We start from the raw sequence: 19,300 nt of genomic DNA on the forward strand, positions 1-19,300 counted from the left end.
AAAATGGCACCTGAAAGTTAAGATGTGGGAGGTAGATTGGAAATTCCATGCATATGACAAGGGGCACATATATGTCAAATGACCAGCCTTTAGTGGTGGACTGCGGGGCTGCACAGAAGTGCCCAGGATTATGGCTGGGGGTAGAGCCCTGCATTAGAAGTGTAGCCCTACCTAGCCCAGCCTCCTCAGGCTTAGTGAGTGTCAAAAGGCTGCAGTGACTACTATTTTTTTTGAAATGTGCTTTTTTATTTTTAAAGAAGCTTTAGATTACATAAATGTTACATCAAAAATATAGGAAATTCATATATACCCCACCCCTACCCCCTCCCATACTTTCCCATATTAACATCTTTCATTAGTGTGGTACATTTGCTAAAATTGATGAACACGTGTTGAAGCATGTGTTAGACTAACCATGATCTATACTTTACATTGTAGTTTACACTCTATCCCACACAGTTATATAGGTTTTGACAAGCTGTATAATGTCCTGTTTCCATCTTTGTAATGTCATTGCAATGAAAATTCCAATGTCCCAAAAATGCCCCCATGTTACACCTACTCTTCCCTCTTCTTCCTCTCAGAACCTCTGGTGGCCACTGCCTTCATATCAATGATACAGTTTCTTCCATTGCTAGAATAATAATGTCTATAATAGAATAATAAGTCTACTTTAGTCCATTGTTCATTCCCCAATCTTGAGGATTTGAGGATGGTGATGCCCCCTCTGTTTCTAATTGAGAAGGGGCTTAGGTCCCACGGGGCAGATGATGGGACAATCTTGCTTGTAGTTGTCGACACTCTCTGTTCCTTGGGATGGGCATTGTCCACCATCAGCTCCTTGTTAGTTGTCCTGGGTGAGTCCAATGAACTGGAGAGTAGGTGTTGCAACACTGCTGAGATTCAGGGCTCAGCTGGCATATTAACAGAGCAAAGATTTTAAGTCTCTGGGACAAGTATTTAACAAGTATAGTGCTAATTATAGGTTCAAATAAAAGGGACAGAGGAGCTATGTGTAGGGAAATTATAAATGAGTCTAACTACCTTATACTGGGGGGCATAAATTCCTAAGTAAGGCCCGCTGCCAGGGTGCTGAATTGCTGAGCCTGTCTGCCCTGCTTATAGTGCTTATAGTGTCTAGAGACACTATAAGAGCCCTCAGGGACACCCATTTGAGGCACTGTTTACTGTGGCAGTCAATAAGATCCTGCTGAAACGTGTATAAGGGTAACCTCTGGAATGATGTCCCAACTCATTTTGAAATCTCTTAGCCATAAAAATTCCTTTGTATTTAGTATTTCCCCCTGTTGGTCAAGGTCATTTTCCAAATGCATCACTAGTTGGCACTTGGTAATAATCCCTTGGTGGCAGGGAGATTCATCGCATGCCTCTAAGGCATATGAAGATGTTCATGTGGTCATGGGGAATTGTCTTGATGGGTGGAGACCCACACAACAACTGAAGGAATGTTGAATTCCCATCTTGAGGAGTCCTGCTACATTCCCTAATAAAACAGCAAGAATCCTCCAAGCACATGGGCAGTGCCTAGAGGAGGAGGACAGAGCATTATGCCAGGCCCTTGATATTGATGATTGTACTTATGAACCTTTTTTTGTGAAATTGAAACTTAGTCTAGTATATATGTTGCCTAAGAGTTACCTCCTGAAAGCCTCCTTGTTACTCAAATGTAGCCTCTCTCAAAGCCAAACTCAGCATATAAACACCCTACCTTCCCCCTGGAGTAGGATGTGACCGCTATTTTTGACTAAGTGAATCTATACTCCATACCAAGATTAGTCGACCAAACTGCTTTTAAACTTACAAAGAGATAGGGCACTTGTATCCTTTCACTTGGCCTGCTAGTTCAGAGGGAAAGTTAGTGTCTCCAGAAATCAAAGAAAGGATGCTCACCTAGAGTGCTTCTGGTCACTCAGGAATCAGAATTACATCTACCAACAGAAAATTCTAAAACTGGAGGTTGCTACACCTTATGGTCCTGGCCTTGAGCCATTGTCGAATTCAATAAAAGTAAAAATCCTCTTAAAATGACTGTTATCCAAGACATTTTTTCCTTTATTTTTGTTCCCAAGACATATATAAAGATACCCAGTAAGAACTGGGCACTGCTCAGCTCCAGCCAGAGTACAGAAATAAGTAAGACACAATGGTTGCTCTCAATGAGCTTGCAGTTTAATTAAAAAATAAATAAAATAACAAACCTCAAAACACAATATTAGGAAAAATATGAAATATATCCAAGAGAAACTCAAAAGACTTTTATTAAATATATAATAATACAACTTACAGATGTGCCCTCATAAACCTAAATGATCAAGATTGTAGCTTTAAAAGCAGAGGATAAATAGAACATGTTGACAGATTTTTATTCAAGAAGGCCTAGAAATAGGCCTTCATTGTATTTTATGAATCTGAAGATGATCATAAGCCAACAGAATCTATAATGCACATTAATCCCAGGATACATGAAAACCTTTATATCATATGGTTAGACTTGGTGTAGCCTCAGCAAAGAATTAGATGATTGATTGTGAAATTTTATTTATTGCTTTTAGTTGAATGGCTGAAAATTCTTCCTAACTTGTTTAACTGGAGTTATCATTTGGTTAATGATGGATTTTTTAAAAATTGCTTTGTAGGCTTTATACATGATGAATATATAAACCTCGTCTTTAATTTTATATGGGCACCTTCCAAATAAAGTACACTCTTCATTTAATTGGACAGTACCAAGTACTATGTATTAATGACATAGAAATGATCTATTTCTTATATTTGAAAAGCATGTTTGTTTAAAAGAAAATCACAGAAAATAATTTTTGCCTGATTCTCCTGTATCATGTAGAGCCTGTAGTTAGTTTCTGTGATAAGCCTGTTCTCCATGCTTATGATGACTCTTCTCCCAGGCCATGGCAACCTTTGCATCTAATCCTGTGTACCCAAATGCCTGAACTTGTGGGAGTTACCCAGCTGATGAGCATGTGTTACCAACGTGGCCCAGTTTACAAGTTCAATTCCTTCCTTGGTGGCCTCACTTTTGACAACTGTGATCATATTTCTGGCTAGGCAGGTTGCATTTGTTATTAGATGCAAGGGGAAGCCAGAGAAACTGTAAGTGGATACATGACTGGAGGCCCTTCCTCACTACTGAGAAAAGGCTACTAGTTTGCAGATATTGTCAATAGTTGAAGATCATAAGAAAGGAAGATCATAAACAAGGACACAGTTACTACTTTGGAGGCATTTCCCCAATTCATACTTGAATTTTCTGGAGAGTGTAGAGGGCAGAGAGAGGATCGTTTGCTGATTTATATGGGGTCTTCTGTGTCCTTGTAGACTCCATCGTTAGGAAACTGGGTTTATTTGGCATATTGATATATAAAAAGCATTTATCCTGCCCCTACCATGTGCTAAATACTTTTAGATAAAATGTCTCTTTTAGTTCAGTTCTTGTCTAAACCAAAACCTGACTCTAAATCGGTTTTTCAAACAAGCCTTTGAGAAAGACACTAAGGTAATCTAGGAACTTGATTTGCTCTTCCAAAACACTTTTTCTAGGCAAAATGAAGCAAATTTGCAGGAAATGGAAGGACAGACCTCAATTTATACCTATTGAAAGGATTATGGAATAGGAGGCACAATTCATTACACTATTACTTCTCTGGCTCATTTGGGATTGAAGGCACAAGCCTAATGACTGGTTTAAAAGTAGGAAGGAGGGATCTGGATAATCCACTTTGATGTTAAAAGGCAGTACTCTTTTGGTCTTTAAATTTTTTTATACCCCAGTGAGGAAAAATCAAAGATGGCTTTAAACCAAAGTGTTTTTTAAGAGTCCTCTATTTTTACCTTTTTAAAATAATAAAATGCTTGATAAAATATACTTAATCTTACATAATACCATGAACTAAATTTTATCTTTATTCTAGTAAAAGATGCCATAATTACATGATTCTGAATGTAATCTCTCCAAGAAAATCATCTGAGGCATCTTTTTCTTTAGAATCCACAGAATAAATTAACCAGATGGAAAACTCTAGTCAGCTGTTTTGTTTCATGGGAGAGTAGTAGTTCAGCAGCTCTCAGGAGAATTCATATTCAACCTCTCCACACAAAACATTCAGCTTCCAACAAACTGGGCTTGTAAATACATCCCTAGAGGCTAATATCAAATGTTCCACCACAATTCTATGATGCTTGTTTTAGGTTATTTTTGATTGATGGCCTGAAGTTATGACTTTAGTTATTTTTAAAATTATTTGTTGCATTTTCAAAATGCAGTGGTTGAGGAGGGAAGAAAATAGCTTCCTTCTTTAAAATGGGAACTCTAGTTAGAGCTCATTTGCCATCAAATCAAGCAGATTTAGCCATGACTTTTTCACTCTTCCATCTCACTGGATCCTTGATGAGACTATTAGCTGTTGATATGGTTGTCATTTCATAGATAAGGAAACCAAGGCACAGAAAGGTTAAATGGCTTCCATAAAGTGGACAAATAATGTGTTAGCACTAAAGCAACCAGAGCAAAAATCTGCAGCTTCTGATTTCTGACATCTAAAGATGTTTTGTCTTTAGTTACAAACCAAAAGCAGATAAGTAAACACACAGGTCTGCTCAACTCCATCCTCATTACCAGGAAAAATAAAAGGAAAAAGAAACCTGAAAGTGGAAACTACTTACTGGTTATGCTAATGCATTCATATCTTTTAAATATTTGAGTTTTATATTTTGCTGTTGTAGAACATGTACCTCTCCCATCTGGCCTGGTTTACACAGTCTTTGGAAGATTTCTTTTCCTCATGTATCTCACTTAACTCACCTAAATCTTGTCAGTGCAGTCATTTATTACACCAACACTTCAGCTGGCATCGTATGTCCCTGTCCTGGTGAAGACATGATATGTTCCGTGTTATGTGCAGACTCAGAAAAATTGATGCAGCTTCCAACAAAGAATTGAAGTGCCTGGTCAAACAGTACAAAACTTGTTCTGTGGAACCTTATTGCTGTCCTTAGTTTAGAGAGAAAAACTTTAATAACCATCTATTTCTACTGTTTCTTTTATCTCTTCCTCAGCTACTATTCAAATCACACTATTATCTTCAACCACCCTTGCAGGGAAAGTGAAAGCACTTTCTGGTATGGACAGGCCCTTAGAGCTTTACTCAGTGTTTCATAACCTTTATTCACTGCATTTGACACATTGGACACACATATAACAGATATGAATTAATTCACTATTCAAGTGAACGTGACCTTGTCCTTTATTCTCTTGATAGAATCTTCTTTGCACATGTATTTTCATCAGTACTTGTCTTGGAACCCAAGTTCTTAGAGGATAGAAAGCTTTTATTCATTCACTTATTCAATTGTAATTATTTTACATAGAATTTCCTATCCCTATGAGGAAGAAAAAACTTTAAGCAAATTAACAAAATATCATATATTTTGCAATTAGAATAAAGGATATATGGTAATTCAGCTTCCCCAAGTAAGACACAGAGAAATAAAATACCCCTAAAATACATTAACATAGAGCCATTACTGGAAACAGGAAGGCCCAAATAATATCCTAGTACATTTTAATTCCACCATAAGAAAAGGTAAAGCCCTCTCACTTTAAAACGTGCAATCTATAATAGGAAAGCAATAAGACACATGCAGGTTGTCCTTGTTTGCACAGTGCTCTGTTAACTGAAATTTATGCATATTAGAATGATGAATACACTTTGCACAGCCCCATGGTGACTATTTCAGAAAGTGAGAGAGAAAAAAAGAAGGAACTTTATTGCCTCCCCTGCCCTCCTCTTGTATCTATAGTGTCACTCTCAGAAGTCAGTCCTATTCTTCAGCCTACAAGCAACACCAGATCACCATTTTCCAGACAACTGGGACCACCATCACCATGCAAAACCCTTCCTTGGAGACTGCTGTATCAATTTGGATTACTGTCTCTGTTAATACACATAATGAAAGAATTGTTTAATACATCCTGCTTCCACTTACCATTATTGACTTGTTTTTTAAGCATCTTTTAAAATTAAAACATTACCAATACAGAGAAGAATATTTATAATATGTTGCAAAGTATGAGAGAACAACTTGGTTTAAGAAATAGAATATTCCCTATATATCTGAAACCCTCTCTGCTCCTTCATCATCCCCTTTCTAACTCCACAAGGCAGTTAATTCTGAATCTCTTCCTGAATTTTGTTCTTTATATGTTGTGGATACAAGTCCTTTATTGGATGATGAGTTGTAATACCTTTTCCCACTCTCATTTTCACTTAAGAGAGTGTGACATTTGACAACAGAAGCTCTTAATTTTAAATAGTCTAATTTATTAAATTTCCCTATATGACTAGTACTTTTTCATTTTGTTTAAAAAATATTTCTCTAAGTCAAATTCATGAAGTCATTCTTCTATATTCTAAGAGCGTTATTGTTTTGTCCTAACCTTGAGATCCACACTCCACTTGGATATAATTTTTGGAATATGACTTGCCTTGGTTTGCCAGAACTGCTATCAAAAGTACCACACAATGGGTTGACTTACAGACACAGTAATTTATTGGCTCACAGATTTGAGGCTACAAGAGATATAAAATCAAGATATTGGTAACACTGGCTTTCTCCCTGAAGACTGTAGATCTGTGGTGCTAGCTGCTGGCAATCCTTGAGTTTCCTTAACTTTTATCTCTGCTACTGGTCATATGATATGTCCTCTCCTTTCTCACTTCTGTGATTTCTGGGTCTTCTTTATAAACCCTCCACTAATTTGGATTAAGAACCACCCTCATTCAGTTGGGCCACACCTTAACTAAAATTAACATCTTTATGAGGTCCTATTTACAAAAGGGTCACACTCACAGGAAAGAGAATAAAGATTAAGAGCATGTGTTCTGTGGGGTACCTACCTCAATCTACCACAGATGTGATGAACAAGTTTCTTTCTTCTTCAAATGGATATAGAATTGATCCAACATTATGTACTGAAAAGGTCATTCTTTTCCTCAATCATCACTGCTCCTTAGTTCATGTGTCTATATATTTGTGGATTTATATCTGGGCTCTCTATACTTTTACAGTGGCTTAAGTGTCTAATCTTGTGTTTAAACCATCTTGATCAGTGGCAGTACCTTTATATTGTCTTGATATCTTGATCCCTGCTTCTTGATTTTTTCAAGTGTGATTTGGTTTTCCTTGTTCGTTTGCATTTCTGTATAAGTTATACAATCAGCGTCTATAATTTCACACACACACACACAAAAGATAGAATTTTGATTGGGTTGTATCTACATAGCAAATAGAGGAGGAAAAAGTTGTGAACTTACAAAACATACATACATAACATCATACAGAGCTCCAATATATCACCCTAGCACCGATACCTTGTATTGTTGTGAAATATTTGTTAGAAGTTATGAAAGAGCATCATAAAAATATTACTGCCAACTATAGTCTATATCTTACATTTCGTGTATTCCCCCCCCAATCACAGATCTGTGCATTCATCTTTTCAATCAATATTAGAACTTTAGTACTCCAAAGGAAAGGAAAAAAACAAATCACTATCATACCCATGTTAGTACTATTATTTACAAATCCCATGATGTGCTTTCCCTATTTCTATTCATTTACAAACATTTACCAATTCTGCACAGATTAACCCTCAGCTCTCCATTCTCTAACTACATTCTATTCTCTGGTGACATTCTAGCTATTAACTCTACGAGGTTTGCTCCTTATATTTAGTTCATAATAGCAAAATCATACGATATTTGTCCTTTTGTGCCTGACTTGCTTCACTCATAAAATGTCCTCCAAGTTTATCCATGTTGTCATATGCTTCACAACTTCACTTCATCTTACAGCTGAATAATATTCTATCATGTGTATATACTAAGTTTGTTTATCCATTCATCAGTTGATGGGCACTTGGGTTGTTTCCATCTTTTGGCAATCGTGAATAATGCAATTATGAACATCAATGTGCACATGTCTGTTCATGTACCAGCTCTCAGATCTTCTGGGTATATAGCTAGTAATGGTATTGCTGCATCACATCCAACTTCCTTAGGAACTACCAAACAGACTTCCACAATGGCTGAACCATTCTACATTCCCACCAACAGTGGGACTCTCTCCATACCTTCTTAAACATTTGTAGTTTTCTGTTTGTCTTTTTTAATAGGGGTCATTTTAGTAGGTATGAAATGTTATTTCATTGTAGTTTGATTTGCATTTCCCTAACAGAATGTGGTGAGCATTTTTTCATGTGTTTTTTTGCCATTTGTATTTCTTTTTTAGAAAAATGTCTATTCAAATCATTTGCCCATTTTTAAAATTCGGTTGTTTGTCTTTTTATTGTTGAGTTGTAAGATCTCTTAATATATCATGGATATTAGACCCCTGTTGGATGCTGTCCACATCCTTTAACCCTTCTTTTACCATTTCTATCTCTTTTTCTCTCTGTGCAGCATTCTGTCATTTTTCTTCAGAACTATCCTCAACTGATTCTAATCTGCTACTTACTATTTCATTTTTAATTTCAATGATATAGTTCCATATCTGAATTCTATCAGTTCTTTTGCAAACCTCTTTCATTTTTAAAATATATAATAAGATCTATTATGTCCCTAAACATATTATACTCATTTATTTTACATTTTGAAACTGTTATTTCCCATGTTTGGAGTATTTTTTCATTGCTATTTTTGTTTGCTTTTTCCTTACTAGCTTTTATTCATTCTGTTTTTAACTTGCATTTTTGTCAGGGACTTTGGCACTACAACTCAGTTCCACTGCAAACTAAAACTTTAAACTAAAATCTGAGGGGTTTAGACCATAGTTAGTATAAGATAAGGATATAATACCTTGACTATCAAGGTCAACATGGCTTAGAAGTTGCACTCAGGACAGGTGGCTACTTCAAAGGTTTTAACATTTTAATTTCCTGCATTCCTTTTATTTTCATCCTCTGAGAATTTCCCTTACTTTCTTGACAGTCCAGCAATGCATTTTATTAATTTTATTTTGTTCATTTTTCACTCCTTAAGAGTATTGTTCAGTATATCTAGTTTTCTAAACCGTCAGTAATGCTTTCTTCACTCACTGTTTAACCCCTTAAAATCTATTTATCCAAACTACTTTTTTGAAGGCACCATTTATCTACTTGTTGACACTCTCCTTAATTAATATTATTAGCCAACTGTTCAGCTTAAAGTTCTCTCTTCCATTGTTTTTCAAAACAATGACCTTGAACCGTATCAGCTGTATCTCCTCCCCATCCCATAACTTGCAAGTTCCTTCTTGACCTTTTGGCATGCTCTACTCTACAGATTTCTTTGATGCTCTTATTCAACCTTATAACTTCAGTTACCACTTTATCTACCTCCTCAACTAGAGTGATATTTAAACCCTTTTTTTTTTTTGACCCAGCTTGATGCTTCACTAATTTAATTCTTCAAATTTAATGCATTTAAATCTGAGATAATGTTCCCTACCAATTTGTTTCTCTGTGTTCCCATCTTCTGTTAATGGAATACTCTTTCTACCAGGAACCCATATGTAAAAAGCCAGGATTACTTTTTGGCCTCTCAAATCATTCACTTTCTAAGTCCCACTGTTTCTTGATTCGCACACACAATTTTGACACATCCCACACAATCCTCTTTTCTCTTTTATCTATATCAGGCTATCATTATCACCAACCTGATCGTGCCAAATGCTTCCCTCCTTCCCTTATTCCCAACTTCATCCTCACCCCTTTAATTGGAATCAATATTTGGTTTCTCAGATTTCCAATACTACATACATAGTTATGCTTTCTTATTACTTACTACTTGCTGTCACAAGCATGTGTGTGTGTGTATATAATTATTTGTTAAGGTAAATTATGAGTCATATGTCTTATACTTATTATTTATTTCTTTTATATAAGTTCCTTGATGAAAAAAATATTATTGATTCTCTTTTGTATTCTCCAAAATACACAAAACAGCATTTTTAATAGGAGGTACAATAATACATATTGATTAAATGGAATTATTGAAAAATAGGCTCCTAAGCTATTTTCATGTCTTTGATATATCTACTTTTCAATCTCTTCATCACTATTTCAAAATTAATTTTTATAAATCTCAGCTCAAAATATGTCACTTGCCTACTCTCAATTACCAATGATTATAACTTTTCTATAGAAAAATGCAAGTTCAAATCTATCTTGGAACATAAGACTTTCCAAACTTGTCTGCAATATTTACCTTCTAATGCCCTGCAAGCCATTTAGGATATTTTTTTTTTCTGTTTTCCATGCATGCCTTACATATTCACATATAAGTGCCTTTTCTAATTCTGTTGCTTTATCTGGAATGTCCTTCCCCCCACATCTCCAAGAAAGTACAAGTTTACACTGGCTAAGAGCCCTGGGCTTCAGTTTCTAACAGGTCTGGGCTGAAACTCAAGATATATCGTTTTTATCAGCCATGTGATCTTGGTCTCTCTCAGCTTCGATTTCTTCCTCTGTCAAATGGGGATAATAAAATAGACCTCCTGGAGGGGTCGTTTTAAGAGTTCTGCACTCAGGAAACACACAAGAATATTAAATATCACTACTCCTTTAAATATTATGCAGTGGTAGAAACTGCTGTTTGCCCACCTCAACACCCAATTTCCCCTGTGACCCAGAGTTCAGGGACTTGCAGCTGCTACCCAGTACCACTATCTCTACTGTCTGCCAGCAAAGCACTGGTGACTGGATCCTGGAAAATCCCAATCCAAGAGCAGTAGGAACATGACTTTCATTTCCAGCTTTCAATTTTCACGCAAGTGCTTCTAGTTAGCAGAGTCAAATTTGTGCTCTGAACACTGAAAGGTAAAGGATAATGTTTTAAGTTATCTGACCTTTCCGACTAGAAGAAGGATAAATCCAAGATTGGGATTGGGAGAGCAACCCACAATATCTTCCCAATACCAGAATGGATGCCACCTTCTCCAAGGGGTTCCTGAATTCTTCCTAGCTAGAAGAAATTGTCCTTCTTCCTTCCTTTAAACCGATAGTTTTCAACCCGGCTGGACATTTGCACCATCTAGCAACTGAAAAAATACATAATCTCTACCCCCACAAATTCTGATTTACTTCGTTTGGAAGTGAGAGCTACACCTTAGACAATTTTAAAATTCTAATGTGCATCCAGAGTTTAGAATCAGTGCTCTAAATACATACTTTGGTTTGTCCTTATCACCCTTAACTTTTGCTTAGTTAATACAAAATGTCCTTACCCTTCATGCCAGTTTATAAATTCTTTTAGGATGGAGTTTAAGAAATTTAATTTTATATCTTTCACAACTTCTAGCAGATTACTTTGTAAATAACAAATTTATGTTTATTAAATGATGAAAAATGAATGATGTGTGATGCCTTTGCAAACAAGAGCATATTAAAGATACAGGGCACCACATCAAGTCCATGCCTCTCTCTTGCTTGACATGCTCTCAAGAACACTGCTTGTGATAACTAACGTAGTAAAAAGTGTAAGTGGGTATATCGCTTACAGCATTATCCTTCCCATCAATAACTTACCATAACAGAATTTGACATAAAATTATTACTGGTTAGAAATAAAATAAATAGCATTCTCAACTATGGAAAGTAGTATCCTTTTGTACTCAAAAGGAAACCTAAAATCTAAATAAGTTGAGCCATCTAAAGGAGGGACCTGGAAAAACAAAGCAAGTCCTTTCATACCATTGGATTTCTGAGCTATTTTGTTTAGCAACATAGGTCCTCTGAAATATCACTACATCTCCAAATCAATCTTCTAAGACTCCAGTATCCAATGATAAAAATTCTGGGATGATATGTCATATCAATTTCATAATGACTTTGGGAGAAGTTTGACAATAATTTCTGATTGATATATCCCAAATGAATGACTAGCATTTCTGAGATCACACATACATAAGTCAAATGCTATCTAATTGGGGTACAGTAATAATATTACTGCTTCTTATATCTCATAATAATAAATAATCTTTGATCAGTATTTTAAATATTTGAAAATAGAATTTTCCCAATATCTGAAACACTCAGATATTGACATTCAGGTGAGATTTCCCAAGAAAGAATCACATAGTCCTTGTTTTCTTTCCTACAGCTTTACCTGTTAAGGAATGAATAAAATTAACCATTTGTCTTTCTCTTTTGAATAAGATATACAGTTATTATTTCCTGAGCATTTAGAATATTAACTTAAAAGATAAAGAAGAGAAGTAAGTTTAGCATGATGTTTAGGGGAGAATAAGATGGTTAAAAAGTGATCTTATTTTAGCTTTGGAGTTCAGCGCCTTGCCAGTGGGCCTGATTTTGGAATTTGTACTCCTGAGTGTGATGGAGTGGGACTCAGATGTGACTTCTCTACACATGCCTCTTCTGTCACTTTTACTGAACCTGTGGTTGATGCTGGGGTTGGTGTATACTCAGGAGACTTGAATCTCTGGACTGTCCATGTGCCACCTGGGCCCCGAGCCTCAGCAGAGTTGCAACTCTTACTCTCTGGTTCATTGGACTTACCCAGGTCAGCTAACAGGGAGGTGAGGATGGTCAACCACCACACCGGAAACTGAGTCTACAGCTGCAAGCAGGAGAATCCCATCCATCAGCCATATGGGCTCTAAGTCCCCTCTCAATTTAGAGGTGGAGTGACATCACCATCACAGGGCCTTCAGGAAGGAGGAATGAAATAAGGATTAGAGTGGCCTTACTGGTATCCAACTATAGAAATATTGTGACTCTAGCAATGGAAGAAATTATATCGTTGATGTGGAGACAGTGGCCATGGGAGTTGCTGAAAGCAGAGAGAGGGAAAAAGACGTGTGATATTGGGGCATTTTAGGGTCTTGGAGTTGTCCTCAATGATATTGCAGGGACAGATGCAAGACGCTCTATATCCTGCCGTAATCCACTGAATGGACTGAGAGAGAGTGTTAACTACAACATAAATTATAATCCATGCTGTGCAGCGATGTTCCAAAATGTACTCATCAAATGCAATGAAATGTACCACACTAATGGAAGAAGTTGTCAGTGTGGGAGGAGTGGAGGTGTGGGGAGTGGGATATATGGGAACCTCTCATATTTTTTAATGTAACATTTTATGTGATCCATGTATCTTTAAAAAAAAGATAATAATAAAATTAAAAGGTGAAAAAAATGTAATTAAGAAAACATTTCCAGTAACAACAATTACAAAAAGAATAAAACAGGAATAAATTTAATGGAATTACAAAACTTACATTCTGAAAACAATAAAACACTGTTGAAAGGAATTTTTAAAGATCTAAATAGATGGAAAGGTACCCCATAAAAAAAAGTGATCTTATTTGATGGAAAATTTCATGTGCTTACCTCTTCTACCTTTCCCTTCCCATTTAGAACTGCTTGTGTTAGAAGTTCAAATAGCTTTAAATAGTTTCAAGGTCTTTATAATTAATAAAACCAACTGCAAAATCTTTTCTCTACTCAGATTCACCATTTCCCAACTTCAAATGGGATCCTGTACCATTCTTCCACTTGCCTCTTCCCCTTCCTTTCCTGCCAAACCAAGATCCTTCCTATCTTCCTTCTGTCCTTTTCCTCCCTTCTTTTAACAGATTTCCAGCAGGTTAACTTCCTTGAAGTCTTGTACTCTAGCCCCTCATTCTCGTTTCTATTAGTTTTCCCAAGCAACTCTGTATGATTCTATTGGAATGTGTATTATTTATAGAGTTAGAATAATTTTATTTTATTAACAAGTCAATTTTATTGATACATATTAATAAATCATAAATCCATCCAAAGTGTACAATCAATGGTATTTGGTATAACCACATAGTTGTTCATTTACCACTCCAATCATTTTTACAGCATTTCATTATTCCAATAATAATAATAGTAATAAACCAAAAACGAACAAAACTCATCACTTCCCAATTTCTCTATGCTTTCCCTGCTGTACAAAGCTGCTGTTTTGTTTCTGTCTCTCTAGTTTACTTGTATTTATATTTTGCAAAAACAGTCTTACATATGCAATAGTACCCATATTCATATTTCACTTGAAGTTTAACTATGTTCTACAGTTCCAAGTTATATTTTTAAACTTTTCTTCTAGTAATATGCCTGACCTTAGACTTTTCCTTTCAACCACTATCATACCCATATGACAGCTCTGCTAGTCACAAACACTATGATGTGCCCTCACCACTTGGATTCATTTCCAAAGACAAACAACTTTTTACCAATTCTGCACAAATTTACACTCAGCTCTCCATTCTCTACTTTCATTCCATTTTCTGGTGACCTATATTCTAATTATTAACTCCATGAGTTTACACAATATATTTAGTTCATCAAAGTGCAGTCGTAGAGTACTTGTCCTTTCGTGTCTGGCTTATTTCACTCAACGTGATGTCCTCCAGGTTCTTCCATGTTGTCATAAGCTTCACGACTTCATTTCTTCTTACAGCTGCATAATATTCTATCATATGTATACACCACGAGTTGTTTATCCATTCCTGGGTTGATAGACACCGGAGTTGTTTCCGTATTTTGGCTACGGTGAATAATGCTACTATTAACATCAGTGTACAGCTGTCTGTTCATGTCGCTGCTTTCAGTTCTTCTGGGTATATACTTAGTAATTAATACCTTTATTTTTAAGAAACAATATTTGGATTCATTCTGTTTTTCACAGTTAAATAGTAGATTTCATGAAAATGAGGACTAAATTTATTAGTACATTTTTCCCAACAAATAGTAAGAAAGGAAAAATTCAGTTTGTTCTCTTACCTCAAATTATATTCATCTTTACTAAGGTAGGAGCTAAGCTAACAAAACCCAGACTTCTTGAGGGCAGAAAGTTCAAATATCACGGAGTAGATATTAAATAAATGTTGGCCAAATATCTGTCTCTCACTGAAAACTTCTAAAAATGTAAAATCAAAAGGTTTTTTAAGTAATTGGGTTGACTTTGCTCTCACCCTACCTAACGCCCTACTGTTGCTCTTTAAAAAACAGTGGAATAAGTAGTGATTTGTATTATAGCCATTGCTTCTTTCTCCTTTAAAAAAATGAAGAAAATGTGGTCTATTTTGTTAAGGATTTTCTGTCAAGCAAGCTTATTTGTGGTTAGAATAGAATGAGGAAGCGCCTTCCAGTCTTGTATTTATATTTAGACTTTTGACCTGATCACCTAATGAGGCGCCATTATTGCAATGTGTTGTTTTATTTAACATGTTGTTTAAAATAGGTATAGAAATACCACCAATTTTTTTCTTTCTCCGTTTTATAATACTAAGAGCTTCACAAATAATTTAGGAGTTCCAAACTCCTGATAGGCTGTGCATGAAGTGCTGTTGTATGTCTAAAGCTAGATTAATATTAAAAATTATAAAGGAAGTTTCTGTTTAAAATGAGGGAAGTTAAAGATATCTACCTTATTATACTGCTAAGAGATTAACTCTTGATTGCTTTAAATGTGGATGAAACTTGTATTTTCAAACTTTTCAAGGGAATTAGATTTGTTTTCCCTTTGAGTGTGTTTGTATTAACTGGGGAGGAATATTTCTGTAAAATTAATCAAACAGGGAATTTCAATGTTCCTTGCAGATCATTTTGGCCATGTTCCACTGAGAACTTTCTAATCTGAATTTTCATCTTTCCTGGGAAAAGATCCACATGTTCCAAATCCTCAGTCTTTTCTCTACTTACTTGTGAAGGATAATATAGCAAAACTGCAATACTCGGAATTAACGGTGACATATATACGGCAGATGCTTTGCTGGAAAGTTTTCCACTAAAATGAGTGAAAGCAAAAATATCCATGGCTCTTAACAAATTCCAGTAAATCTAGAGATGATAAATTTCATTTTTCAAGGAAAATCAGTAGTACTGTTTTTGATAACAATGAAAAATTCTTGATCAATGCCTAATTAAAGCCCTTGGAAACCACGTTTTGTTCTAATATGGTTTTCCTAAATTTACAAAATAGTATCCTTATGTTGCCCTTGGCTTTGTTTTTCATTTTGTAAGATACTGCAGTTATTATTTATTTTGTATACGTGTTAGTTTAACTCTAAAGCCTGAAGAAGGCTACAGCTGTTTTCTACCATCAATGGTCTTACCTGCACTTCTATATCAGGGCAATCCAGTGAGTTGTCACAAAGATACTGCACTTTGACTAACTCCTACCTAATGAGAAGTTTTATTTGGCCAGTTTGCTGTAGGACACTTAAATGGTGATACCCAAGAGGCAAGTGGATGTACAAGCTAAGCTACTAGAAAAGTCAGGGCAAAGCAAAAAGATGTTAGAGTCCTCAGTATGTTTGTGATAGTTGAAGCCACATATAAGGAAGGATGCCCCAGTGGGAAGACAAGTGCTATAGAGAGATTTAAAACTAAGAAAGCAGAACCCTCACTGGGTACTCAAAAAGATGTAAAGAATAAAATAATGGACTAAAAAAAGACAATGCACTTTCTGATTACTTTCCATTTAAATTAGAGTAAAAAGGCTTTATAATTTCCATGAAATTCCTCCTCCAGAACTCTCTAGCAAAATACTAAGTGATGACAGTTTGTGAAAGTCCTATCAACAGTGCATATTTATATTCTTGAGGTGAAACCAGCTTATTTCAACACTTATCATACTCACTGATTTCCACATTAGTGTATGGTGAATATAAGATGTTTTTCACAATCTGGCTGTTGGCATGATTGATTTTGTTAATAAACCACACAGTAACTGACAAGATGGAAAAGTAGCCTTTCTTAAATTACTCCAAGTGTCACCATAACTATAAACATATTTTCCTAAATTGGAAGTTTTTTTCTAGGATATATAAATTCACTTAAATGCTTGACCCATATGGTATAGAGGCTTTTTAGTTTATCTTATAAACAAAATTTTTCTTTTCTATACATGAATCATTATCTTATTCACAGGATCAAACCAAAATGACAACTGCTCAATTTGATTGTCAATACTGCACAGCCTCACTTCTTGGGAAGAAATATGTAATGAAAGATGACAATCCATACTGTGTTTCATGTTATGACCGTATATTTTCAAACTATTGTGAAGAGTGCAAAAAACCTATTGAATCGGATTCCAAGGTAAGTCTCATCTCAAATCACTGAATTATTGCTATGAGCAGCAGATAAATGCTTTGGAGTGTCTTTTTGCCATTAGTGATGTCTCTTAACACCCTTTATATTGCTTTGCTACTGGATATAAGTATCTTAAAAGTTACTCATCAATCAAGTTCCATACCCTATGCTAGCACTAAGAAATAAAACATATGCTTGAATCCTTGAAATGATCTTATGAGATAGTTTAGTATGCTAAAGCTTATAGTGGTTATTTGCCCAAAGTTAGACAGCTGAAATGTTAAGTAATTTGTGGAATGAATATATAAATAGACACACAAAGATTCGAGGTCTGTTTTCTGACTTCAAACCAGCCTCTTCTCTACTCAACTATTCATGCATATAGCCCATCCATTCCTTCTACAATGCTCATTATTGCATTTTTTCATTTTTCCCTTTTATTTAATTAGATGATGTTGGATTTTGTTTAATAAAGTATCAGACAGTAGTAGGATACTGCAACCTAAAAATAGAAGTCATAATGTAAAAGATCTCATTGTTAGCTTGTAGAAGAAATGCAGGGGGGAAATTAGAAGAAACAGTGGAGTCAGTGTGTTTTCCAGCTGCTTTTAGTGACCACAAGAAAGCCCCAGGCTCTAGTTCTTAATTACCCCAGATAGTCTCCTTTCTCTGGGTATCAGTATCAATAACAACTTTCCCTCAAGCTACCAGCACAATCTACTGGCACCAGAGTCCCAGGAGTGTTCAGTTTTGTCTTTTAGACCTCTTTTGTCCCAAACACATTTAATTAATTTTTATTTACTGTCTCAAAGGATCTCTGCTACAAAGGCGGGCACTGGCACGAAAGATGCTTCAAGTGTGCCAAATGCAATCACTCTCTGGTGGAAAAGCCTTTTGCTGCCAAGGATGAGCGCCTGCTGTGCACTGAGTGCTATTCTAATGAGTGTTCCTCCAAGTGCTTCCACTGCAAGAAGACCATCATGCCTGGTAAGATCACGAGAGCTATCCAGTCCCTAACTGAAGCTGCAATGGTTTTGAGCCCAAGCACAGGAAGAGTGTAGCAGCTAACAAAGATTTATCCCTGGTTACGAGAAAGCCATCATTCCTGTTATCTCTTAATCTCACTTACTGTATTTTGGAAATAAAACATTCATTCTATCTTGAACAAGTAAATTAAGGTGCTCTGTGTCTTTCTGTAAATTCTAATTCATAGAAACATTTTGAACCAGCTCTGAACCACCATGGAATAAGGATAAAATTTATACCAATAATATGACCCCTACCCTAAACACCTTATGCTAGGCATAACCAAAGTCAGAAGGAATGGATCATCATGGGAGAATGGGGTTAACCATCATTTTGTAGCTTGTCACAAACTGATTTTAGAGTTATTCAGGAGGAAAAGGGTCTCTGTAAATCATTCCAGTTTTAGATAAGCACTAATTCTCTATTTCTCCTTCCTAATCCCTATGGACATCGGCATAAGAACATGATTTGTTCTCTCATTTTCTTATGGATTCAAAGATTGTCTATGAGACCATAATTGTATGACATAAATCTCAGGAGTTTATGTCCTAGTCATTTTTAATATCTCTGAAATAATTGTTCTGGTCCATTCATTTAAACCACATGTAGCCATTCAGAGTTGCTAGTTTGAGTGTTTTCACATCTCCAAATCGTAGCTTACATGAGACTTGGATTTTCAGTGAAACAGTGATTCACCTCTATAGTAGCTAATGAATTCTTTTTTTTTTTTTTGTAATGAATGTTTTTTGGAACTAACAGAACAGTATTTTTCGATAAGGACAATTAGTTCATTGTTTTTACTTTAGAAATGATTTTGAGTAATTTGACATATATTTGTTTAAAGAAAATAAAGTTCTACTTGACTTGTACTAACAGATTCTTACTTTTGGGATGCAGGTTCTCGCAAAATGGAATTTAAGGGAAACTACTGGCATGAAACCTGCTTTGTATGTGAGCATTGCCGACAACCAATAGGAACTAAGCCTCTGATTTCCAAAGAGAGTGGCAATTATTGTTTGCCATGTTTTGAGAAAGAGTTTGCTCACTACTGCAACTTTTGCAAGAAGGTAATTATCTAAAGAGGATGAAGCATATGGAAACTTCCACACCGTTGCT

At 35.7% G+C, this 19,300-nt stretch overlaps 1 protein-coding gene across 2 annotated transcripts in view; it reads left to right on the forward strand.

Moving 5' to 3' along the window:
- FHL5 (four and a half LIM domains 5) overlaps positions 1-19,300 on the forward strand; it is a 43,331-nt gene that overhangs the window by 11,735 nt on the left and 12,296 nt on the right. For both annotated transcript variants that reach the window (XM_004455429.5, XM_058307165.2), the window contains 3 exons: positions 16,994-17,164; positions 17,971-18,145; positions 19,082-19,251. In XM_004455429.5, the coding sequence (XP_004455486.1) occupies positions 17,006-17,164; positions 17,971-18,145; positions 19,082-19,251 (504 nt within the window). In that variant the 5' untranslated portion in view covers positions 16,994-17,005. The remainder of the gene's footprint in view (positions 1-16,993; positions 17,165-17,970; positions 18,146-19,081; positions 19,252-19,300) is intronic.

The sequence above is a fragment of the Dasypus novemcinctus genome, chromosome 11 (genome assembly GCF_030445035.2).
Source record: "Dasypus novemcinctus isolate mDasNov1 chromosome 11, mDasNov1.1.hap2, whole genome shotgun sequence".
NCBI lineage: Eukaryota > Metazoa > Chordata > Mammalia > Cingulata > Dasypodidae > Dasypus > Dasypus novemcinctus.